This window comes from Heterodontus francisci, unplaced genomic scaffold (genome assembly GCF_036365525.1).
Source record: "Heterodontus francisci isolate sHetFra1 unplaced genomic scaffold, sHetFra1.hap1 HAP1_SCAFFOLD_152, whole genome shotgun sequence".
In the NCBI taxonomy this organism is placed as follows: domain Eukaryota; kingdom Metazoa; phylum Chordata; class Chondrichthyes; order Heterodontiformes; family Heterodontidae; genus Heterodontus; species Heterodontus francisci.
The window spans coordinates 1,458,629-1,485,588 of record NW_027141229.1 but is presented as its reverse complement, the minus strand read 5'-3'; the positions used below and the strand labels follow the sequence as shown (position 1 = coordinate 1,485,588).

The following is a 26,960-nucleotide window of genomic DNA, read 5'->3' as shown; positions in this document are numbered from 1 at the left end:
CAATGTGCAGGAACCCCCACGCCGTGTGTTTAAACTTGTGACTTTTCACTGTGAAGCGTCCCCCGGGCCCTGTATTTAAACTTGTGACTGCTCACTGTGCAGGATCCCCCACGCCGTGTGTTTAAACTTGTGACTATTCACTCTGCAGGATCCCCCGGTGTTGGAGAAAAATCCAGAATATGCCCAATTATTCCACAAATTCTCCGGACTCAGATTTTGAGAATAAACACTTTATTCATGATATCATGGGGTGCACACCAAACCTAAAAGCGGTCCAGTGCTACTCCACGGAACAAAGGAAATCCACAACGGATATGCTGTTGCTCAGCCCATCCCGGCTGGACACAATCCAATCAGAACGGTAATTGATTACATACATTACACATAGTACCAATTAGATTACTGATTCGGCATCATGTGGCAACGTGATTAGCTCATGCAAGCCCTGATCACCAATTGATGATCTCAGGCCCCATCAATTATCCTCGAGTCTTCCAACTGTCACTTTAATTGGGCCTGCATTCCTGAAGATGCCGTGAAGCCTGCAGTTGCACTGATGAGAGGGGCCCTCTCGTTGTCTGTGATATGCTGAAACAAGCTCAGACTGTGAGCTAACTAATCTGTCCCACAATGCCTCGGTCAAATATTCCATTTTGTACCAATATGTAGCTATACTTTCAACTCATATATGAAAAAACATATGTATACGTATTCACTAGGATTATATTAATCTACTTACTCAAATAACAGTTATAGAAGCAAAAGCTCAGCAAAACTGCTCCCACAATCCCTCCTTTTATCATATCATGATAACAAATCATCATCATATGCAGAGGGGAGAGGTAGGGGTTAAAATGTTGTTAATGCTTAATGTCTCTCCCCCTCCACCCTGCACCAGCCGCAAGCCCAAGTTGCCTCGGCAGCCCTGAAGCTATGAAGTAATTTCTGATAAGCTGTCCCTCCCTCCAGCACTGAAGCTTGCTTGTTAGCAATCCATGATTGATTAATTTCATCTTAAATGTCCCCCTAAAATTCTGCTCTGAAAATTCTAAAATTTCGTTCCCACAGTCCCCCTCTTGACTCTTCAAAACCCTTTCAAGAATCGTTCCCTTGATCCCACCTAGTTGCCTTTAATGGTCTTTATTTGTCCAGAAACAGCCTTCAACACCCGGAGGGGTCGCATTCAATACGTTGCCTGCTTGTGCCACAAGAGGGGCCTGTGGGAACTCTGTAAAGGCATAAGTTTTGCAAGGACTTCAGTTACTCGTTTACAATATAAAAGGTATACAATTACAATTTCGATTGTACATACATCTTAGAGTACATTGATCATTCATTAAATCATTTTACATATATATGAAAAGGTTATACAATTACCCTTTTATGGCATAACTAATTGTCCCTCCTTTGACAGAGCAAGTACGAACACTAATTGCTTTTTTCGGGTAGCTGTCCAACCTGTGTTAATACATCCTCTTACAACACCTAATTAATTTCTAAAGCTGCCAAATTAAGCAGGTCACATATAAAACCATGAAACCCAAAACCACTATCAGGACATGGGAGACGTCTGACCCCCAGTTCCATAAGTCCTCCTGCCAGGTAGAATCATTTCTTGTCAATCTCATCTTGTAGCATCTTCGACTGTTGTTCCAAACTGTAGTACACTACAGCAATGACTTCTCGCTGCTTTCTATCTTTACCCAAGCGTGTGGGCAATGGCTGAATAGTATATTCATAGTCCCTGAGGTAATATGTCAAACCCTCCTGAATACTTTCTGTCTCAGTTATCGTTTCTGTCTTTTGTTTATGTATCTCTACCAACTCCATCTTCCCTATTCGGGTTGGTATTTGTGGGTTGAACCAAAATGTACTGTTGCTCACCGGCCAAGTCTTTTTATGTCCATACTGGTACTCCCTCGCTGTGGTGGTTAAGCAATATCTCCCCTTTCCCATATAGGCCACATGGGTTAACCCTGACAATGCTTTCCTAGACTCCATGGTGCAATTTACAGTGGCATTAAATCCACATTTTGATTCTGCCATTTTATATTTAGGATGAGGACATATGATGACCTGGTTTTCAAGACTACTCTCAGACAATGGACAATGTTGTTCCAATTACCTCTTTTCCAATTTCCATAACATAGGGTAAAATATCATTGTATTTTATGTAATCTTTTCCCCTTATCGCCCCTTTATTTTCTACTTTGTTCTATGAAGCTGATCCTGGCCTGTAAATCTAGTGGCACCCATGGCATCAGCAGCCTGCTGCATTACAATCTTACTTAATACACTGTACATATTTCTGGCCTGTTCCATACAATATCCCGGCATTTGCATCCCTGAGATATTGACCAGGACAGGCACAATCTCATGTTTAACATGATCATACAACGCTTCCCCTGGGCTCCATGTACCTACACATATCTATGTTACTTTCAACTTTCCTTATCATCAGTTGCCCAATGGGAGGGACACAAACAATTCCAAAGACACAGCTCTCAGTTACCCCTTCCCCTTTCTGCCTGGTCACGCAGTTAGCACGGTCATCTGTGGAACACCGGACACACTTCCCATCCAACATGTTGTGCAATGCCCCATAGTTCAAATAGTCCATGACCTGTCACTTGTGGCTGTTGGGTCGTAACCTTACTCGTTAGTAATTAAAATGTTGGGGTAATCGTGGTGATTGGGGCTTGTTGTCCGTTTAATAGATTTTGAATGCTGGTTTGATTGTTGGCTCCTTCCCTTGTACACCCCCCAATGATTTTGACACAAAAGGTGCCTGGAGGGCCTTTGCTATCAAAATCTGACACACCTGGTAGATTACATTGTCCACCAAAATAAAAGCAAAATACTGCAGATGCTGAAAATTGTCTCATTGATAAAGATGCTGTGATATTTGATGTCTGCAGTTAAGATCTGAAATTCTCAAAGCTGCTGGATCTCTTGCTGTGGCATCAATTCTCACATGGCCTGCCGTCACCTGCTGAAAAACAACCCACAAACAATCCATTGTGGCTCTGCCCCTGAGCCCAATGGGTTAATTTGTCCAATTCTATCTGTCAATTTAGAAATTTAAAATTTAACAATGTCCAATATGTATAAATTTTACTCTCAGCAATGCAAAATTGCGTGGTGGATTAAATCGAAAAACAGCAGCTGCAGAGGGTTTTTTTCCCCCAAGGGGCGGAGCAAAATCGTCTCAGCTGCGTCACTTGACAAAACCTTTTTCTTCTCTGATCGAAAAAAAAACACACTCCATTTTAATCTATTTTTAAAAATCCTTTTGGTATTTTTAGGGTTGCTCTCCTTCGAAGTTGAAAATGCGACAAATGCTTCCGTTGCTTTCCAAATAACAAATCACATCTGCACACTTCCACTGGTATTCCATTGTCATGCCACATATGCTGAACTCTCAGGTGATCTTATCAACAGATCAAATATCAGCGGTGAGGAAAAGGCGGGGGTGGGCGCTGGTGGTGTCTATCTGAGATCTTTGCTTACCTCCCCCTGCTGGGTCCTGATGTCTCAGGTTATGGCCAGACTTTCAAATGTAGGTCTCTTAAAAACTCATATCTCCAAGAGAAAACTATCAATTGCTATTCTTCTCTACATTTTCCTGACTTTCACTGGAAAATTCGAGGCTTCTTTAAGATTAGCTGTTTAGTTCACTATTTGTTTATCCCCAGAATTCCTTTATTAGCGCTTGCATCAGCCAGATCTGATTGCCAATTCCCATTAATTATAATTCTATTTCATTTTGAGCCCTGGAGAACCTTTACAATTAAAATTCATAATTCCATAAAACAGAAATCAAACATTTCCATTTGATTCCAGACATTAGTGTATATTTATGTTTTTTTTAACCTTAGATGACATTTTAACTCCTTAAATAACTTGCCAAAATTAAACTGGATTTTTGACATCTCACATTATTCCAAATTCAAATTACAGTAAGTTTCCCTTTGAATGCTTTAAATAACCACCCAGATCAATTAAATGATGTTTATTGATTCCAATTTCTTATGCCCAGACTTGGTTGTACTTTTTGTACTTTAAAGACAGAAGTGCTCTTCTCAAGCACTTTGCCTCATTGATAAAGATAGTTCCAGCAGGGTTAATTTCTTGCTTGTCTCCAAGGGGGCGGAGCAAAGCATTCTCCGCTGTGTCGCTTTACGTAACCCTTTTGTTTTAATGGAAAAGAACTAAACTCCATTTTATTTTATTTTTTTTATCCTTAAATAAGAGGCTTCTAATCCAAGGATTATTTTTATTAAAACAAAGATGATTCCAAATTCCAATTCACTGCAATAATATTTAAAAATCAAAACTGCCAATGTTATATGAGTGAGTCCTCTGTCCGGAACTGAAGACTCCTTCAAAACATGACATAATAAACTTGAAAGTTCATTGTGGCAGCAAATGAAACTTCCAGTTCTTCAACTTAAACAGGTCAATTAACCTTAACAGTATTAATTCAATTCAGACTTATTAACTTATACTACTTATTAACTACACACAGAACAGAATAGCACGTGCTTATTTTAAAAGATAGGCAAATTACGTCATTTTTCTTGTTCTTCAGGCGCCTTTCAAATGACTGTAATAAAAACAAAAACTGATGAAAAAGTTATTTAACATTCTTACAACAAAAGATTTAACACGAGGTCCTTGCACAAACTTTAATCTTTCCCATTATCTCCTTTCTTTATCCTTCTCTCCCTTAAAACAATATTCAATTCCTGACATTTGCTGCTTAAAACAGTCAGTAAAACATGACTTTAATTTAAACTCAAAAAAAATCTAGAACAGATTTTAAACTGGAGCTCCAATTAAAGCAGGAGTGGTACACTTCAAATTGGATTTCTGCCAAACATCTTCAGACCTTCAAGGCTGAAGCTTATCTCTTTGAAAATTGGTCATTGCCTTTTCACAGTTGCAAAACCAACTTTTAAAATAAAAATGACATTTTAACTTAAAACATAATTCAATTTTATATCCCATTCCTGGGTGTACAACACTAAATCGAAATGAACACACTCAACAATCACTTTTCACACTCATTCAATTCTATACAACTTCGAAAATAGATTTCTGTAATGGGTTACGAATTCAAAATACCAAATCTCTTTCAAAATTCCCTGTCCCGATGTCAACGAACTCACACAGATTCAAGTAATTCACAACCAAAACATGACTCAAGGTTCCCACAAAATATACACTTGTAAAAATAGAAAAAGTAACAGACTCATTCTCTCATCATTAAGGCCAGACAACAAAGAGTTAACGAAAGTCAGTTCTACAGAACACAAGTTCTACAGAACACAAGATGTACATCCCAGACATTCAATTCATTTGCTGGAAGCTTCCAACATTCTCACAGTCGAATCAAAGACACAGTAACTTGTTTTTACTCCAAAACATATCTATCCTTAAAACACATATTTACCATGGCGCTTCTGCGTCTCCTTCGAGGGGGCAAACGGACGTGGGTCGCTTTTCTCCAGAGGACACGGATTACTTGTCCCCGGGGGCGACCCTTCCCTCTTGGAAGCCCTTGAGTCCAGATTTCCTTCTACTTTCTCAAAAAACCTTCTTCACTTACGAGTTCTTTTCTATGATTCAAGTACCATTAAAACAAAAGAAAACGAACAAGACACAAGAAAACGAATAGACACAAGGATAGGAACAGGCGCAGTTAATGTTAAATTCTCAAGGTCAGCTAACCTGCTCACCCCTGTGTCTCAGGCCACGCTCTTTCGCTCTCCCTTTTTTCCCACAGCCATTTTCTCCAGGGCTCGATCAGCTCGTGTACTCAGAAGCAATGATCACGTGCCTGTCGGGTCAATTTGTATCATTAGTTACAGCCCCAGTCATTCCTGACCTCGCCCTTTTGTCTCACGCCTCAAATCGCCACCGGGTGGAGGACCAGCTCGTGCAGACTCAAGTTATGACTACTGCGACACCAAATTCGCCAAATTTTACTGGATTTCGTCTAAAAATTTTTTTAGACCTTTTCTGATCAGATTTCAGACAATTCTTCCTTGACCCCCCAGTCCCCCTCTCCCAGTTAACCCTGGCCTTCACGTGGGGCACAGTCGCCCTCCTAATTCCGGCTCAGGCTGGGCGATTGAGACATTAGAGTCGCAGAAATGTTGACTTACTGCTGATCTGGTCGATTCGGTTCTTTTGGATCCCGTGAACTCAGAGATCCTGCCGACTATGCCAAACGGTTGGAGAAAAATTAAGATTATGCCCAATTATTCCACAAATTCTCCGGACTCAGACTTTGAGAACAAACACTTTATTCATGATATCATGGGGTGCACACCTTACCGAAAAGCGGTCCAGTGCTCCTCCACAGAACAAAGGAAATCCACAACGGATATATTGTTACTCAGCCCATCCCGGCTGGACACAATCCAATCAGAACGGTAATTGATTACGTACATTACACATAGTACCAATTAGATTACTGATTAGGCGTCATGTGGCAATGTGATCAGCTCATGCAAGCCCTGATCACCAATTGATGATCTCAGGCCCCATCAATTATCCTCGAGTCTTCCAACTGTCACTTTAATTGGGCCTGCATTCCTGAAGGTGCCGTGCAATCTGCAGTTACACAGTTGTCTGTGACATGCTGTACCAAGCTCAGACAGTGAGCTGACAAATCTGTCCCACAATGCCTCGGTCAAATACTCCATTTTGTACCAATATGTAGCTCTACTTTCAACTCATATATGAAAAAATATATGTATACGTATTCACTAGGATTATATTAATCTACTTACTCAAATAATAGTTATAGAAGCAAAAGCTCAGCAAAACTGCTCCCACACCTGGGCCCTGCGTCTAAACTTGTGACTATTCACTGTGCAGCTTCCTCCCACGCCCTGTGTTTACTCTTGTGATATTCACTGTGCAGATACCCCTGGGCCCGGTGTTTAATCATGTCAATATTCACTGTGCGGCTTCCCCCCCGGGTCCTGAGTTTAAACTTGTGACTCTTCACTGTGCAGGATCCCCAGGGCAATGTGTTGAAACTTGTGACTATTCACTGTGCAGGAAACCCGGGCCCTGTATTTAAACTTGTGATTATTCACTGTGCTGGATTCCCCGGGCCCTGTGTTTGAACGTGTGGCTATTCACTGTGCAGGAAACCCAGGCCCTGTGTTTAAACGTGTGCCTATTCACTGTGCGGCTTTCTCATGAACCCTGTGATTAATCGTGTTGCTATTCAATGTGCAGCTTCTCCCCCGGGCCCTGTGTTTAATCTTGTGACTATTCCCTGTGCTGGCTCCACCGGGCCCTGTGCTTAAAATTGTGAATTTTCACTGTGCAGATTCCCCCTGCACCCTGTGTTTCAACTTGTACCCATTCTTTGTGCAGGATCTCGCTGGGCCCTCTGCTTAAACTTGAGACTTTTCACTGTGCATGTTCCCCCGGAATCTCTGTTTAATCTTGCGACTATTCAGGGTGTGGCATCCCCCCGGGCCTTGTGCTTAATCCTCTGTGTTTAAACATTTGACTATTCACTGTGCAGCACCCCCAGGGCTCTGAGTTGATATTTGTGACTATTCACTGTGCAGGATCCCCCGGGACAAGTGTTCAAACTTGTGACTATTCACTGTGCAGGAACCCCGGGCCCAGTGTTTAAACTTGTGACTATTCACTGTGCAGGAACCCCGGGCCCAGTGTTTAAACTTGTGACTATTCACTGTGCAGGATTACCCCGGCCCTGTGTTTAAACTTGTGACTATTCTTTGTGCAGGATTACCCGGGTCCTGTCTTTAAACTTGTGACTATTCACTGTGCAGCTTCACCCCCGGGCTCTGTGTTTAATCTTACGACTATTCACTGTGAAGCTTCAAACTCGGGCCCTGTGTTTAAACCTGTGACTACTCACTGTGCAACTTCACCCCCGGGCCCTGTGTTTAATCTTGCGACTATTCACTGTGCAGTTCCCCCCGCGCCCTTTGTTCAAACTTGACACTATTCACTCTGCCGGTTCGCTCGGGCCCTGTGTTGAAACTTGTGACTATTCACTGTGCAGGATCCCCCGGGCCCTGTGTTTAAACTTGTGACTATTCACTGTGCAGGATTCCCCGGGCCCTGTGTTTAAACTTGTGACTATTCAATGTGCAGGAAACCCGGGCCCTGTGTTTAATCTTGTGACTATTCATTGTGCAGCTTCACCCCCGGGTTCTGTGTTTAATTTTACGACTATTCACTGTGCAGCTTCAACCTCGGGCATTGTGTTAAAACTTGTGAATATTCACTGTGCAGGTTCACTCCCGGGCCCTGTGTTCAATCTTGTGACTATTCACTGTGCAGATTCCCCCGGGCCCTGTGTTTAATCTTGTGACTATTCACTGTGCAGTTTCCCCCCGGCCCTGTATTTAATCTTGCGACTATTCACTGTGCAGGTTCCCCCCACGCACTGTGTTTGAACTTGTGACTATTCACTGTGCAGGATCCCCCGGGCCCTGCGTTTAAACTTGTGAATATTCTCTGTGCAACTTCCTGCCGGGACCTGTTTTTAAACTTATGACTATTCACTGTGCGGCTTCCTCGTGCACCCTGTTATTAATCTTGTGACTATTCACTGTGCAGCTTCGCCCCGGGCACTGTGTTTAATCTTGTGACTATTCACTGTGCAGTTCCCCCCGCGCCCTTTGTTCAAACGTGACACTATTCACTCTGCCGGTTCGCTCGGGCCCTAAATTTAATCTTATGATGATTCACTGTGCAGATTCCCCCGGCACTCTGTGTTAATACTTGTGAATATTCACTGTGCAGGGACCCCGGGCCCTGTGTTTAAACATGTGACTATTCACTGTGCAGGATCCACCGGGCCCTGTGTTTAAACATGTGACTATTCACTGTGCAGGATCCACCGGGCCCTGTGTTTAAACATGTGACTATTCACTGTGCAGATTCCTCCAGGCCCTGTGTTTAATCGTGTGACTATTCACTGTGCAGATTCCCCCGGGCCCTGTGTTTAAACTTGTGAATATTCACTGTGCAGGTTCCCCCCGGGCCCTGTGTTTAATCTTGTGACTATTCACTGTGCAGATTCCCACGGGCCCTGTGTTTAAACATGTGACTATTCACTGTGCAGATTCCCCCGGGCCCTGTGTTTAACCTTGTGACTATTCACTGTGCAGATTCCTCCAGGCCCTGTGTTTAATCGTGTGACTATTCACTGTGCAGATTCCCCCGGGCCCTGTGTTTAACCTTGTGACTATTCACTGTGCAGATTCCTCCAGGCCCTGTGTTTAATCGTGTGACTATTCACTGTGCAGATTCCCCCGTGCCCTTTGTTTAATCTTGCGACTATTCACTGTGCAGTTTCCCCCGGGCCCTGTGTTTAAACTTGTGAATATTCACTGTGCAGGTTCCCCCCGGGCCCTGTGTTTAAACTTGTGACTATTCACTGTGCAGATTCCCACGGGCCCTGTGTTTAACCTTGTGACTATTCACTGTGCAGTTTCCCCCGGGCCCTGTGTTTAAACTTGTGACTATTCACTGTGCAGTTTCCCCCGGGCCCTGTGTTTAAACTTGTGAATATTCACTGTGCAGTTTCCCCCGGGCCCTGTGTTTAAACTTGTGAATATTCACTGTGCAGGTTCCCCCCGGGCCCTGTGTTTAAACATGTGACTATTCACTGTGCAGATTCCCCCGGGCCCTGTGTTTAAACTTGTGAATATTCACTGTGCAGGTTCCCCCCGGGCCCTGTGTTTAAACATGTGACTATTCACTGTGCAGATTCCCCCGGGCCCTGTGTTTAACCTTGTGACTATTCACTGTGCAGTTTCCCACGGGCCCTGTGTTTAATCTTGCGACTATTCACTGTGCAGATTCCCCCGGGCCCTGTGTTTAACCTTGTGACTATTCACTGTACAGTTTCCCACGGGCCCTGTGTTTAATCTTGCGACTATTCACTGTGCAGATTCCCCCGGGCCCTGTGTTTAACCTTGTGACTATTCACTGTACAGTTTCCCCCGGGCCCTGTGTTTAACCTTGTGACTATTCACTGTGCAGATTCCCCCGGGCCCTGTGTTTAATCGTGTGACCATTCACTGTGCAGATTCCCCCGGGCCCTGTGTTTAAACTTGCGACTATTCACTGTGCAGTTTCCCCCGGGCCCTTTGTTTAATCTTGCGACTATTCACTGTGCAATTCCCCCGGGCCATTTGTTTAACCTTGTGACTATTCACTGTGCAGTTTCCCCCGGGCCCTGTGTTTAATCGTGTGACTATTCACTGTGCAGTTTCCCCCGGGCCCTGTGTTTAATCGTGTGACTATTCACTGTGCAGATTCCCCCGGGCCCTGTGTTTAATCTTGTGACTGTTCACTGTGCAGATTCCCCCGGGCCCTGTGTTTAACCTTGTGACTATTCACTGTGCAGTTTCCCCCGGGCCCTGTGTTTAATCGTGTGACTATTCACTGTGCAGTTTCCCCCGGGCCCTGTGTTTAATCGTGTGACTATTCACTGTGCAGATTCCCCCGGGCCCTGTGTTTAATCTTGTGACTGTTCACTGTGCAGATTCCCCCGGGCCCTGTGTTTAACCTTGTGACTATTCACTGTGCAGTTTCCCCCGGGCCCTGTGTTTAATCTTGTGACTATTCACTGTGCAGTTTCCCCCGGGGCCTGTGTTTAATCTTGTGACTATTCACTGTGCAGATTCCCCCGGGCCCTGTGTTTAACCTTGTGACTATTCACTGTGCAGTTTCCCCCGGGCCCTGTGTTTAATCTTGTGACTATTCACTGTGCAGTTTCCCCCGGGCCCTGTGTTTAACCTTGTGACTATCCACTGTGCAGTTTCCCCCGGGCCCTGTGTTTAATCTTGTGACTATTCACTGTGCAGTTTCCCCCGGGCCCTTTGTTTAATCTTGCGACTATTCACTGTGCAGATTCCCCCGGGCCCTGTGTTTAAACATGTGACTATTCACTGTGCAGTTTCCCCCGGGCCCTTTGTTTAATCTTGCGACTATTCACTGTGCAGATTCCCCCGGGCCCTGTGTTTAATCTTGCGACTATTCACTGTGCAGTTTCCCACGGGCCCTGTGTTTAATCGTGTGACTATTCACTGTGCAGTTTCCCCCGGGCCCTTTGTTTAATCTTGCGACTATTCACTGTGCAGTTTCCCCCGGGCCCTGTGTTTAATCGTGGGACTATTCACTGTGCAGTTTCCCCCGGGCCCTGTGTTTAATCGTGTGACTATTCACTGTGCAGTTTCCCCCGGGCCCTTTGTTTAATCTTGCGACTATTCACTGTGCAGATTCCCCCGGGCCCTGTGTTTAACCTTGTGACTATTCACTGTGCAGTTTCCCCCGGGCCCTGTGTTTAATCTTGTGACTATTCACTGTGCAGTTTCCCCCGGGCCCTGTGTTTAATCGTGTGACTATTCACTGTGCAGATTCCCCCGGGCCCTGTGTTTAATCTTCTGACTATGCACTGTGCATGTTCCCCCGGTCCCTGTCCTTAAACATGTGACTATGCACTGTGCATGTTCCCCCGGTCCCTGTCCTCAAACATGTGACTGTTCACTGTACAGTTTCCCCCGGGCCCTTTGTTTAATCTTGCGACTATTCACTGTGAAATTCCCCCCGGGCCCTGTCTTTAAACTTGTGAATATTCACTGTGCAGGTTCCCCCTGGGCACTGCGTTTAAACTTGTGACTATTCACTGTGTAGGATCACCCGGGCCCTGTGTTTAAACCTATGACTATTCACTGTGTAGGATCACCCGGGCACTGTCTTTAAAATTGTGACTATTCCCTGTGTAGGATCACCCGGGCCGTGTTTTTAAACCAATGACTATTCACTGTGTAGGATCACCCGGGCACTGTCTTTAAAATTGTGACTATTCCCTGTGTAGGATCACCCGGGCCGTGTTTTTAAACCAATGACTATTCACTGTGTAGGATCACCCGGGCCCTGTGTTTAAACCAATGACTATTCACTGTGTAGGATCACCCGGGCCGTGTTTTTAAACCAATGACTATTCACTGTGTAGGATCACCCGGGCCCTGTGTTTAAACCTATGACTATTCACTGTGTAGGATCACCCGGGCACTGTCTTTAAAATTGTGACTATTCACTGTGTAGGATCACCCGGGCCGTGTTTTTAAACCAATGACTATTCACTGTGTAGGATCACCCGGGCCCTGTGTTTAAACCAATGACTATTCACTGTGTAGGATCACCCGGGCCGTGTGTTTAAACCAATGACTATTCACTGTGTAGGATCACCCGGGCCCTGTGTTTAAACCTATGACTATTTACTGTGTAGGATCACCCGGGCACTGTCTTTAAACTTGTGACTATTCCCTGTGCAGCTCCCTCGTGCTCACTATGATTAATCTTGTGATTTTTCACTGTGCAGCTTCCCCCCGGGCCCTGTGTTTAATCTTGCGACTATTCACTGTGCAGGTTCCCCCGGGCCCTGTGTTTAAACTTGTGATTATTTACTGTGCAGGATCCCCCCGGGGCCTATGTTTCAGCTTCTGACTGTTCACTGTGCTGGTTCCCCCGTGCCCTGTGTTTATGCTTGTGACCATTCACTGTTCAGGATCCGACCGCGCCTTGTGTTTAAAAGTGTGACTATTCACTGTGAAGGATCCCCCGGAGCCTTTGTTTTAACATGTGACTATTCAATGTGCAGGATCGGACCGAGCCCTGTGTTTAAACTTGAGACTATTCACTCTGCAGTATCCGCTGTGCCCTGTGTTTAAACTTGAGCCGATTCACTGTGCAGGTTCCCCCGTGGCGCTGTGTTTACTCTTGTGACTATTCACTGTGCAGCTTCCCCCGTGCCCTGTGTTCAAACTTGTGACTATTTACTGTGCAGGATCACCCCCAGCCCTGTGTTTAAACTTGTGACTATTCACTGTGAAGTTTCCCCTGGGACCTGTTTTAATCTTGGGAAGATTTAGTGTGCAGATTTTCCCTGACCCTGTGTTCAGACCTGAGACTATTCACTGTGCAGGTTCCCCCGGAACATGTGTTTAACCTTGTGTCTATTCACTGTGCGCAACAGCACCTCTAATATGGTTTCCTTTTTCCACAGCCGAGATTCATCTCTACTGTGGTTGACAGGGCCCTCAACGTGTCCATCCCATTTCCTGTACCTGCGCCCTGACAGCTTTCTCTCCCTCCCACAACCGTGACAGGGATTCTCTTGTCCACACTTTCCAGCCCGCCAGCCTGCACATACATATAATTATCCTGCGCCATTTCAGCCACATCCAGCGTGATGCCACCACCAAATACATCTTCCTCTCTCTGTCATCCTTTCGAGGGGATCCTTCCCTCTGCAACATCCTGGTCCACTCCTCCATTGCCCCCACCACCTCATCCCCTTCCCACAGCACCCTCCCATGCAATTGCAGCATGTGTAATACCTGCCTTTTTACCTTCTCTCTCTTCACTATCCATGCCCCAAAACACTCATTTCAGATGAAGCAGCCATTTACTTGTACATCATTCAAATTAGTAAACTGTATTCGCCGCTCACATTACGCTCTCCTCTACATTGGGGAGACCAAACCCAGATGAGGTAAGTGCATTTCCAAACACCTCTGTTCAGTCCGAAAACATGACCTTGATCTATCTGTCGCTTACTATTGCAACACACACCACTGCTGTCATGCCCACATCTCAGTCTTCGGATTGCTGCAATGTTCCAGTGAACATCAACACAAGATCGAGGAACAGAATCTCATTTACCGATTAGGCACTCTACAGCCTTGTGGACTGAACATTGAGGTCAATAATTTCAGAGCATGACTGGCCCCCACTTTTTTTTATTTTTAACTTCATCTTTCATTTTCATTTTTATTATTTTACTTTGTTTCATCATTCATTTTTTTCACCATGTTCCTGCCCACTGTTTTTATTCATGTTTGTACTTTAGGCTCGAGCTTTCATTATTCAGTCATTTAACACCCTCTCTTCACTAACATGTGATGTTGCACCACGCCATTAAAACACTCTTTTTGTCTTTGCCCCATGATCTCCTTGTCAGTTATTCTCTGTGACCCTCTGGCCTTTCAACACCTTCCATTTTGTTCTCTTTTGCCCCACCCCCGCTTTATTTGCTTAAAATCTATCACATTTCCACCCTTTACCATTTCTGATGAAAGCTCATTGACCTGAAACGTTAACTCTGTTGCTGTCTCCACAAATGCAGCCAGACCTGCTGAGTATTTCCGGCACGTTTTATTTTTATTTTATAACCCTTTCTTTAATCGATTTTCAAACTCAGTTTCCATCCCAAGCTCTTGCCTTTTCTTCTTCCCTCCTTAATTTGTGCCTATCTTTTCCAGAACTCCACGATTGAAGTCCTCCAATCAGACATCCGTCACTGCCACAGAACCATATCAGTTCTTATCAAAATCACAAAAGGCATCCTGTGTGACTGAAATAAACATTAACTTTTCCTCCTCGAGTTCTCGACCTGTCTGCAGCAATTGACTGAGTTGATCAGTCAATCCTCCAAATCTCTCCACCATCGTCCCCGAGTCTGGAACTGCAATCATCTGCTTCCATTCTTAATTTTATAATCATCGCCGGAATATCACCATCAGTCGATTCTATTGCAATTTCTGCAGCAGTGCCTCCATTTATCTCGAAAGGTCTATTTCTCACTTACATTCTGTCTGCCAGTGACATCATCCAAAACCAGAATGTCAGTTTCAATATTGGTGCTGAAGACACCAAACTCTACCTCACCCTCACATCCCTCGTTCCTCAGTTGTCTCTGGATTGTCACACGGTTTGTCAGAAATCTGGTACTGGGTGAACAGCAATGTCCTTCAATTAAATATTGGAAAGGCTGAACACATTTACTTTGTTCCTTGCAACAAACTTTACTCTCTAGTCAGAATTCCTTTTCCTGGAAACTGTCTGAGACTGAACCCTATTTTTCGCTACCTTGTTGGAAATGAGCTGACATCCACAAGCCTGCGCCATCACAATGACCCATTCCGCTGCCCCCGTTTCACCTCAAATGTGGCTGAAAACTCATCTGTGCCTTTGTCAGCTCCAGGTTTGAATGTTCAAACACACGCTTGGCCGACCTCCCACATTCTACGCTCATATTTTTTCTTCGATTTATATGAAGGAATCATATAGTCTTTTTCATCGGATGGTGATGGCAAACACGAGGGGACATAGCTTTAAGTTGAGGGGTGATAGATATACGACAGATGTGAGAGGTAGTTTCTTTCCTCAGAGCGTAGTAGGGGCGTGGAACGCCCTGCCTGCAACATAGTAGACTCGCCAACTTTAAGGGCATTTAAGTGGTCATTGGATAGACATATGGATGAAAATGGAATAGTGTAGGTCAGATGGTTTCACATGTCGGCGCAACATCGAGGGCCGAAGGGCCTGTACTGCACTGTAATGTTCTAAAATTATAATCTAATACTCACTGTGTCCGCTGTCAGAACCAGCTGCTGCCCAAGTTCACCGAAGCTCATGTGTGGTAACCAGGGAGGAAATCTGATCACAAATCCAGGAGCCAATCAAACAGCAGCTAGCACAAGTTACCCAAACATTCAGTAAGACAGAGTCACATGACCGGACTCTGCTCCTGGTCAATTTACTATCCCTGTCTCCGACTCCAGTTTCTGTCTACCCACGACCAAATCAGCAGCACAGCCTAAAAGGCAGGTATTCCGAATGCCACAGCTCAAATCCTGACCAGGAATAAGACCCCAATCCTTGTCCAGCACCGGTCCACCAAATTCTCCTTGTTCTCATTGCTCCACTGAAATAATTTGAAGAACCGTGGACGAACATATCAATCCTGTTGTCGATGACATCCTGTCAATCACAACAATCGGCCAAGCTATAAATCGCTGTGAACTTTCTCCACTCCTCCCTTGTCATCTATTGTCAAACAGTATTTGTTATGCACCACCGTTTCTGTTTCACCGTCAGCAGGCTTTTTCACCGATAAACTGTACCCAGGACATCGTAAATTCCAGCACTTACACAGTTCAACTCTCTTCTTGTCTTCAAAACCCGTCTGGAAGGCGATACCTCTCACTACGTGCTCATCAATCTCGCACTCTCTTTTATTTTCCACTTGTGCTTGATGTCATGCTGTTTTAACCTTCTCGATGATGTCTTCTGAGATGTCCTGATGTGTGTTGCGCTTTGTTCATGTCGGTTGTCACGGTTGTGGTCGGCGACCATTTCGCTGCGGGTCACCAGTTTCTTGCCATCCCATCCTCTACGGTCTGGCTTCACCTGCTTCTTTCCCCATTGCAGTGGAAAGTATGTTGGCAAAGTGCATACCCAAAGGAAGAGAGGAACCATCACAAATCGAATGATACTGGGCAGCTTTCCTGTAGCTGCTGGAGCCTGTTTAGATTTGAGAACCTGTACAATGGGATTTTTGTCTTATATTTTTTCAATACATTTTAGCACTAATATCATTTGACACAATTACTTTAATATTATTGTCATGCCCCGTAGAGCCCATGCCAAATTCATATCTTTTAACATAGGTTTTCACTGAGTGTGTAGGATTTTGTAACTGACTTTTCTTTTAAAATGGACCATTCGAGTCGCAAATAATGGCCACCAAAGGTTATCTGACCTGATCAGTGAATTTCTAAACAGCCATACTGTCTCACAAGGACAAAAGGATACATTCTCGACTAAGAAGTGGCAACTCCACGTATCCTGAGACATTCCAAGAGGCAATCCTGAACTGAAAGGGTCTTTCTGAAACAAAGACCGTAATCAAGCAATAAGCCAGGTAATGAATAATCACCCTAATTCCAACACCATATTTGGGAAAGGAAAATGTGATAATGTACATGCTAAGCTAACCATGTTTGTTTCTTTTTATTCTTTAAATGCTATTTGAAGAAAGTCACAACAGCAACAGCAAAAAGGGCAGAAAAATCTATGCCTAAATAATTGGAGACTGCAGCATGGTGAGGTCTCCAATCCTGTTCCATTTCGAATCCACTGGTACTGCACACTGACCTCGTAGTAATGAGACTACAAGCAACCAAGTTTATGGCCTGCAGAAATTCTATCCCTTCAGGACAATCCTGAAAGTCACTTCAGCACGTGACTCTGGCTGTTGAACTTAGCGAAGCGACACTTCAGGAGCGAAGACGTCTTTTTCATAAGGTCTGCAACGTGTCTTTTCCAGAACGAGGAATGTGAATTATGAACGAATATTTTGATTATAAGCTGTAAAAGTGCACTATTCTTTTCAACTGTACTTTCCTTAAGTGTGTTTGTGTATGTCACTGTGTGAGTGAGTGCTGTAGCCTTAGATTTCAGGGTGAGTGCTGAATGAACAGTCCAGAGGTCGTGTATTCATACGATGCAGGACATGTGAAGAGCAGTTCTGGTCTTCAAACAGGAGCGAAAATGCTCACATGTAGCGTGAATTTTCGAACAGGAATCGCAAGACAAATAATAATGTACAATGGATACATTGATGGCCTGATAACAAAATGGTGCGAATCAGGCAATGTTGCAAATGATTTGTCAATTGAGTTTGCTCAGCTGCATGTTCTAATTGTGATTAAGAGCAGCTGATACTAATTGTGGAAAGATCAGGGTACATCTGGAAGAACCAGCTTCCACCAGGGAAGGGGTACGGGGGAAGCTGGTCTGGATAAGGGAGATGTAGTCTGCACTTATGCTGTATGAGTACTGGAAATAAACTTATGTGGAAGTAAGACTGGCTCCTGCTTCGTCCTTTTTCAGTTGCCTGTTTACCAAATTAACTTAATGGACCTGCATTTTGTGCCTTCCCAGGTTCAGATATTGTAATTGGGATGTTTCAGGTTCCTTTGTTAATCTCTGTCAGGGCGTGGGATTTGCCTGATTTCAGGGCACGAACGAAATATTCGATGCGGCTATCAGTCCCTCCCTCAGGATAATTCAAACCAACAAGGAACCGACTCACCGCAAAGTAAAAATCTGCAATATTTGCAATTCATGTGAGGGAGAGGCAGAAGGACGTGAACATGCTTTTGCTGGCAGATTTGCCTTGAAGATTTTTTGGGGAGGTTTGTTGAATGTCAAGTTTGTAAGTGTAGAATGCTCCATCCTGATAGTGTGCGAAATCGAACATAAAATCACAGAACTATTTGGGAACAAAATGTAAAACTAGGATGTACGGAAGAAATAGATCTTCCCGAGAATGGAAACGAAATTATTGAAATAGAAAAATGTTTGTATTTACGAAGGATTGAATCTGATTCACCAGAGAGTCCGAGTGTTTCATTTCTGTTTGACATGAATGTGAAACATGTGGCAGCTTTGCCTTTTCAGCCAACTGGCATAGTCCTCGGTGTGAGAGGTTTTTTTTTTTGCTTTGTTAAGGTAATCCAGAAGATACAATGAATTCCTGGGGCGGGAATTATATTTCTTACTTTCCGTGGAACTCCTTCAATCTGTTGCTAATCACTTCCAGAAATGAGAGCCAGAGCTGGGCTGCTAACAGCTTTCCCACTCACCTGCCAACTGGACCCTCAAGCTACAGATCCATCACCAAGATGGGAACTTTAGCCATCACATTAGCACGACCCTGCACCACCGTATTCTCCCTTTTACTACGATGTCCCGCCATGTAGTGGGAAGAGTTGGTTCATGTAATTGCTCAGAGTAAGCTTTGCAAGCCCCATGGTTCTATGGATAGCAGCAGAACTTTCCAAAGAGCCGGTATCAGATCCAATGATCCCTCCTCTTGTCCATATGTTATGCAACCCTGTGTATTGTCCTTGTTCTCTTTATCGTTACAATGTATCGATTGGAAATTATCACAGCCAATCATGAAGCTTGTGGCTTGTTTCAGCAAATAGATCAATGACAGTTTATACTCCCTCCATCTACTCTATGATTTGCCACTTTCACTTATTTGGTCAAACTTGAGGCCAAGATGAGACGAACATTAGTCTGGTTGAATGACGGCCAAAGTGAACCTGTCTACCTTCACTCTAACAAAAGAACATTTATTGTGCATTGTTTGTATCAGGCTTGTGCTGATAAAAAGAAGCTGAAAATCTCATCACACATTTTCCAGTAAATTGCCCTGTCCAACAAGAGAGAATCTAACCAACTCCCCGTGATATCCATCATCGTGGTCACTCCACAATTATCATATTATCAATATCATAGGCATTACCTTTGATCAGAACTGGGCCAGACAAATCAATGTTGTTGCTCCAAGAGAAGATCAGACGCAGGGACTTATGCAATAAATAAATCATCCACTGACTTTTACATCGCAATCTATAAGGCCTCAGGAGTGTTGACAGGCAGAGAGATCTGGGCGTACAGGTCCACAGGTCACTGAAAGTGGCAACGCAGGTGGATAAGGCAGTCAAGAAGGCATATGGCATGCTTGCCTTCATTGGTCGGGGCATAGTGTATAAAAATTGGCAAGTCATGTTGCAGCTGTACAGAACTTTAGTTAGGCCACACTTAGAATATTGCGTGCAATTCTGGTCGCCACACTACCAGAAGGATGTGGAGGCATTGGAGAGTGTACAGAGGAGGTTTACCAGGATGCTGCCTGGTCTGGAGGGCATTAGATATGAATAGAGGTTGGAAAAACACGGATTGTTTTCACTGGAACGACGGAGGTGGATGGGCGACATGATAGAGGTTTACAAAGTTTTGAGCGGCATGGACAGAGTGAATAGTCAGAAGCTTTTTCCCAGGGTGGAAGAGTCAGTTACTAGGGGACATAGGTTTAAGGTGAGAGGGGCAAAGTTTAAAGGGGATGTGCGAGGCAAGTTTTTTACACAGAGGGTGGTGAGTGCCTGGAACTTGCTGCCAGGGGAGGTGGTGGAAGTAGATACGATAGCGACATTTAAGAGACATCTTGACAAATACATGAATAGGAAGGGAATAGAGGGATATGGACCCCGGAAGTGCAGTTGGTGTTAGTTTAGAGAAGCATCAAGATCGGCGCAGGTTTGGAGGGCCGAATGGCCTGTTCCTGTGCTGCACTGTTCTTTGTTCTTAGTTCATAAGTCAGGAATAATGGAAAACACTCCACTTTCCTGGAACTGTGCCGCCGCCAACAAACCCCAAGCGCCTCAGCAAGTTCCAAGCAAATGGGCTTGCATGATGTACATCTGGTGCTCCATATTAACACTTAACTCCTTCCACCACCAGCACACAGTGGCTGCCCTGTGTACCATATACAATATCACACCGCAGGAAGTTCCAACATTTTCTTTGACAGCTCCTTTCAAGAACGAGACCGCTAACACCTAAAAGGCTAAGGGCGGCAGACGCATGGAAACATGAATACCTGAATGTTCCCTCCATGCCACAGACATCCTGAGTTGGAACTACATCGCCATTTTTTCATTATTGCTGGGTCAAAATCCTGGAACTTCCTTTCTAATTCCACTGGGGGATGCACCGGAAGCAGATGGAGTCCAGCGTTTCAAGAAGGTGGCTCCCCACCTCGTTCCAAAGAGAAACAAAAGATGGATAACAAATCCCAGCCTCGCCAGCAATGCCCACATCCAAGGAACAAGAAGGACCAGCCTTCACCTTGCTGCCTAAGTCTAAGCCCAGATGTTTAGTACATTGGTGCCCTGCCCGGCCCTGAGCTCAGCACATTGTCCACCGTTTCTGAATAAGCGGTCTCCCAATTAAAATGGTGATGAGGAGGAATTTCTTCTCTTGAAAGTTCCATCGCATTTAGAATTCACTTACACAGAAATCAGTGGAGTCTGGATCATTGAATATATTCAAGGCTGGTTTAGACAGACTTTTAATTGACGAGGAAGTGAAGACTTACTGCTGTCTGGCGGGAAATTGGAATTACAGCCATGTTCAGATCTGCTATTATGGTTTTGAATGGCAGAACATGATCCATGGTCTGAATGGCCTACTCCCACTTTTATTTCTAATGACCTCATCATCATAGGTGAAAGGAAATCTGTTGTATCTCTTGCACTTGCATCGAAAGGAGCTGCGGGCAAGCAAACCAAATCTTGGGTGTGACTGTAGAGTGAACAAAGATATTTTGTTCACGATTTTAGTTGGACATGGTCGAAATGTCGGTGGATGATGTGTTGAAGGTGGAGGCGGTTGGACTGGAAAGTGAGAATAAGTGAATTAATATCATGGTTCTGGAAAATAGGGAAGGAGGTGAGGACAGTCACTCGGGTGATAGAACATATAAAGCTGAGGCCTCTGCAAAACTAATGCGAGGAATGCACGGTTAATGTGAAATGAAGAGACTGCAGAAGCTCTGGTATGAAAGATGGCATCGTTGGGAAAAACAGAAGGTGTTGAGAAAACTGAGAGAATGGAAGTTATTATTTATGCAAAGTGGAGTTGGAGGAAGTGTGGTCAAGATAATTGTGGAAGTTGGTGGATTATAGTAAATATTGATGCAAAGTCTGTCCACTTAAATGGAGAGAGGGAATTCGTGGAAGAGAAGTGAGGAGTCACAGATGGACCGTTTTCAGGCGAGGGAGGTACAGATATTTAAATGCAAATTTGATTAAAGTTTCGAACTCTATGTGAAAGAAGGGTTTGACACAGCCACAATCATCGATGTATCGGATAAAGAGGTTGAAAAGGGAAACAGAGTAGCTCGGACTGTGTGAGGGATAGAACGATATTGACAATCCTGCCATTGTGTCCAGTTCTCGGCACCGCAATTTGAGGAACAATGTGTGGACGTTACAACGGATATCGAAAATGTTCAAGAGAAAATTCCAGGGGTCACAGATGTTTTATGCTGACAGATTAGACAATCAAATTGAGAGAAAGGCTGATAGATTTGTTCCAAAGCATGGGCGGTTTAAACAGAGTAGACACAGAGAAACCGCTCTCATTGGCAGATGTGGCGAAAGCCAAAGGACGCGGGTTTAATGGATTGTCAATAGAATCAATGGCGACATGAGGGAAAACGTATGTTTCCACAGCACGTGTTTAGGATACGAAATGAATTGGCTGAAAGAGTGGTGAAGCCAGATTCAATCAGAAGCGAATTGAATAAGCAAACTGAAGAGAAAAAAACAATGCAGGTCAGTGATGAGGAGATGTGGGAGTAAGTTTAGATGAACTGCCCGTGCAGAGAGCTGACACGGACAAGACAGACTAAATGGCCAGCTGCTCTGTTCCAACCATTCTATACTCCTTTTTGTTTGAATATATGAATTGTTGAACGGAATGGCACAGATAAAGAGAGCATCCACGGTATAGACGAACGGTTAGAGGATTCTCTGACGTTAGGAATTTAATTTCAGAATAGTCATGCAGAGTGAAGGCCATCACTAAAACGACATGAAATCTACAGATGGGACTCATGATTTTTGTAGGACTTCCTTCATTTCTCTTTAACACAGCTTCCAGTTATGAATAGTTGCTTATTGTGATCAGATTTGGCCAGTCTTGCAGGTAGGAATGGGTTCAATTCAATTTTAGTGAAAAATATATTCCATCAACAGGGAATTAACACAGCTGTCGTAATCTGTTTGTTCAAGATTAAGAAAAAAAGTTAGAACAATTTTGCAACCACAGTATCCCCATGGAGATCCGGGAGGACATAAAGTTAATGCACTGGGAATGTGTCAGCTCAGAATTTATTTCAGGGATATTACATGCAGCACAAACAGACCGATCACTCCAAGCAGAAAATGCACCGACCAATGCAATGGGTGAGGAACATATTCTATGTGACCCTTGCAATAATTGGCGTTCCTGGTAAGTGTATATATCCAATGAAGGTTTGTAAATCTGTGAATGAGCTGGTTTCTACCATTACCATGGGAATAATAATATTACATGAGATCGAATGGTTACAGTTACAAAGACACACATTCAATAATATAATTGTATTAATTTCCTGAATTATCTGTGCAATTTTAATCTGTTGTCTCAACTGTTTCAAGCTCAAGGCACACTGCATTGTAAAGTTGTTGAATTATGTGGAATGTTGTATTCTGTAGAATCAGAGCTCAAACAGGAAAATCTCAGAGGGGAAGGATTACTGGAATTATCTGTTAATGCAGAATTATGCAGTGTGTGTGTGCACGAACTGGAGTGGAGCACCTGACCTCAGCGATCATGTATAACTGGGAGTCTTTGTCACTCTGGAACTGCACTGATTGAGTCTGACTAACTGGTGTGGACAACGTAACACTAGGGACTGTGTCAAACAAAAACAAGAAATGCTGGATTCACTCAGCAGGTCTGGCAGCATCTGTGGAAAGAGAAGCAGAGTTAACGTTTCGGGTCAGTGACCCTTCTTCGGAACTGACAAATATTAGAAAAGTCACAGATTATAAACAAGTGAGGTGGGGGTTGGGCAAGAGATAACAAAGGAGAAGGTGCAGATTGGACCAGGCCACATAGCTGACCAAAAGGTCACGGAGCAAAGGCAAACAATATGTTAATGGTGTGTTGAAAGACAAAGCATTAGTACAGATTAGGTGTGAATATACTGAATATTGAACATCAGCAAGTGCAAACCTGAAGAAAAACAACCTGAAAAAAACACTGGGTAAGCAAACTGAACAAACTAAGATGAAATGAAATAAATGCAAAAAAAGATTGTAAAAAATGTAAAAAGGAATGCAAAAAAAAAAGGAAGGAAAAATAACTAAAAATGACTACAAATGAAAGTAAAATGGGGGGCTGTCATGCTCTGAAATTATTGAACTCAATGTTCAGTCCGGCAGGCTGTAGTGTGCCTAATCGGTAGATGAGATGCTGTTCCTCGAGCTTGCGTTGATGTTCACTGGAACACTGCAGCAATCCCAGGACAGAGATGTGAGCATGAGAGCAGGGGGGAGTCTTTCAACTTTGTCTTTCAACACACCATTAACATATTGTTTGCCTTTGCTCCGTGACCTTTTGGTCAGCTATGTGGCCTGGTCCAATCTGCACTTTCTCCTTTGTTATGTCTTGCCCAACCCCCACCTCACTTGTTTATAATCTGTGACTTTTCTAATATTTGTCAGTTCCGAAGAAGGGTCACTGACCCGAAACGTTAACTCTGCTTCTCTTTCCACAAATGCTGCCAGACCTGCTGAGTAAATCCAGCATTTCTTGTTTTTGTTTCAGATTTCCAGCATCCGCAGTATTTTGCTTTTATACTAGGGACTGTGTATTTCCTGGCGTATCTGTCATTGTATTCAATGCGGGTCCCCATCTTACTCTTACTCGAAGTAGAGTTGTTGACAGCACTATCAGGTGCTGATTAATTTCCTTCCCGAGCACGGTCCTGAGAAGCGTTTGGTCATGAGTGCACTGCAATAATAAATAATCCTCTTCAATATTACGAAAAATACTGATGACTATGACTTGTTAATAGACAAGTTACTGATCTTACAGCACATAAATCGGGCATTCGATGCAACGAGATCACGGCTGTCTTCCTGCTCTGCACGAGCCACTCTTCATTCCACCTCATCTATTCCTATTTGTATATCCTTCCAATCCTGTCTCCCTCATGTACTAACTTCGCTTCGTCATGTTTTTCCCCCCATTGCAACTACTCCAAGAGGTCTCAATTCCACGTTCCCAGCAGTACAAGTGAATAGATCTCTCCTGAATTCCATCGTGCATTTATTGATGACCATTTTATTTTCAGGAAATGCAGAACTGGTCACCAGCAAAGATGAAAATATCAGGTCCACGTTATCCCTCTCTCAACCTTATATAATTTTAAAGGCCTCTTTTAGTTCAACACTCATCCTTCTCTTATCGACAGAATAGAGCCACAACATATCCCAATAACTATAATCCCCCAGTTATGGTATTATTTTTGTGAAGAATACGTGCATCTGTTGATAACCCTGGATATTTTTATCACATGTAGTCCAGAAGAGTACACATTATTTACGTGTTCAATCACCACCTTTATAATACATTATTATGACACTTTTCTTTTAATGATATTCCTGTAGAAATGAAAGCCTGTGCTGTGATCACATTTGCATTGACTCAATAAACTCCCTTTTCAATCTAACTCATTTATACATCAGAGAGAGTGGTCCAAGACGTATGAGTGCCTCCTATCTGTGGGACTGGTTCGAATCGGGGAGGAATTTCTTCGACACCAGGGAGTGTTTCGAGTCCGGAATGGGTTCCTACACTGGCAGTGGTTGGAGTTCGGCTACAGTTCTCCAGTCTACCCATTCTTTGGCTCCTCATTACTATATTTAACTAGTTGACCAGCGTCCGGTGAGCGGGGTGCTGTACCCCCCCGTCCAGGATTTGTTAAATCTGGAAGTGTTGGTGTTGGAGGCAGGTTGAGGTCATGGACCCGATCCCAATCCAGACGGTTTTCGTTCTAAAATCCTCCCTGCATGGGTTGAGAAGCGGAGAATGTTTTTCCAGTAATTTACAGCCACTTCTCCCTTCTCTCCTTTCCAGTTAATTTGGTGTCAATTGTGATCCTGTCCAAGGGAAATTGCGGACTCTCCAGCTGCACCACCCGTTACCTGGTGGCCATGTCAACGGCGGATCTACTGGTCATTATCACTGAGATCATACTCCGGAGAATCAATAACTTTTATTTCCCATTTAATTTCCTGGACCTCACCTCTGTGTGTCGCCCTCTCTATGCCCTGATCCGTGCAGCCGTCGACTGTTCTGTTTGGTTCACCATCACTTTCACATTTGATCGATTTGTCGCCATTTGTTGCCAGAAGCTGAAATCAAAATATTGCACCAGGAAAACTGCGAGTGTGGTTCTGTCAACAACTGGCATCCTGCTCTGTCTGAAAAATATTCCCATCTACTTTAGATATGAACCTGGATGGGTAACAGACAATGTCGAATGGAGCTGTTCTAATAAGCCAAGCTATTTTACTGACCCTCGGTGGATTGGTTGGAGAAGATTTGAAAAAGTTTTAACACCATTATTGCCGTTCATTTTAATTCTGTTGCTGAATGCTCTGACGGTCAGACACATTTTAGTGACCAGTCGACTTCGCCAGAGACTGAGGGGTCAGAGCAAGAAAGATAATCACAGTGACTCTGAAATGGAGAGAAGAAGGAAGTCTATGATTTTACTCTTCAGCATATCTGGCAATTTCATATTTCTGTGGCTGGTGTATATTTTATATATCTTTGATGTTGGTTATTTCTTCGATGATGATTCTTTTTATATCTTTGGAAAGGTCGCTTATATGCTACGGAATGTAAGTTGCTGTACAAACACATTTATTTATGTGGCCACTCAGTCCGAGTTCAGAGAGCAGTTAAAGAGCGCTGTGAAATATCCAGTTACATCAATTATTAAATTAATTAATAAACAAAGCAACTGAGACCAGCTTAAAGATCCAGTGGTTAATGGAGAAGAGGTGACCGCTGGAGGTCCAGAAGAAAATGGCCTGTAGGAGTAAAGACAAACACTAGAGCTGTTAGTGACGGGAAGAGGGGGTCTAGAGCAAGAGGATGGGAAGTAAATGAACAGAAATCAAAAAAGATAACAAGCAGTGAGCAAAGGGAAAGAGATGAACTTGGTAAAGGGGTCAGGAGAAGAGTGACTGCTCTCCCTAAAGGAACTGATGTGAAAGAAGCTTGAACTGGATATGACACCTATCATTAAACAGGAACCATGTAGTTTAATATGTATGCTAACTGACTTGATCAATTAAATGTATCTGTAGAATAAAACATTTATGTTTAAAAACAACATTTTTTCCTGATATTCCACTGGACACATTTATTCTTAATTGCTTTGGCAACCTGGGAATGTTGAGGTGAATTGTTTACGGTAGTTGACATTGTTGATAAGAAGATGAAACTGTGCTTTTCCGACTGCTTTGTATCTGCAAGGATGGAATATGTGTTCACACAATGAAATGTTAACTCTTGGAGCCTAGGAAATAAGAGATGGAGATGCTTTTCGCGTACTCCACTCTAATTACAGAGGTGTGGTGACAACAGATGAACATCACGTTAAATTAATGGAAGAG

At 43.7% G+C, this 26,960-nt stretch overlaps 1 protein-coding gene across 1 annotated transcript; it reads left to right on the top strand.

Moving 5' to 3' along the window:
* The first annotated feature begins 22,667 nt into the window (after positions 1-22,667).
* Positions 22,668-26,306, top strand: LOC137362495 (probable G-protein coupled receptor 139). Its single transcript, XM_068026875.1, has 2 exons — positions 22,668-22,734; positions 25,411-26,306. Exons 1-2 carry the CDS (start codon positions 22,668-22,670, stop codon positions 26,304-26,306), a joined length of 963 nt encoding a protein of 320 aa, XP_067882976.1.
* The last annotated feature ends 654 nt before the right edge of the window (positions 26,307-26,960 follow it).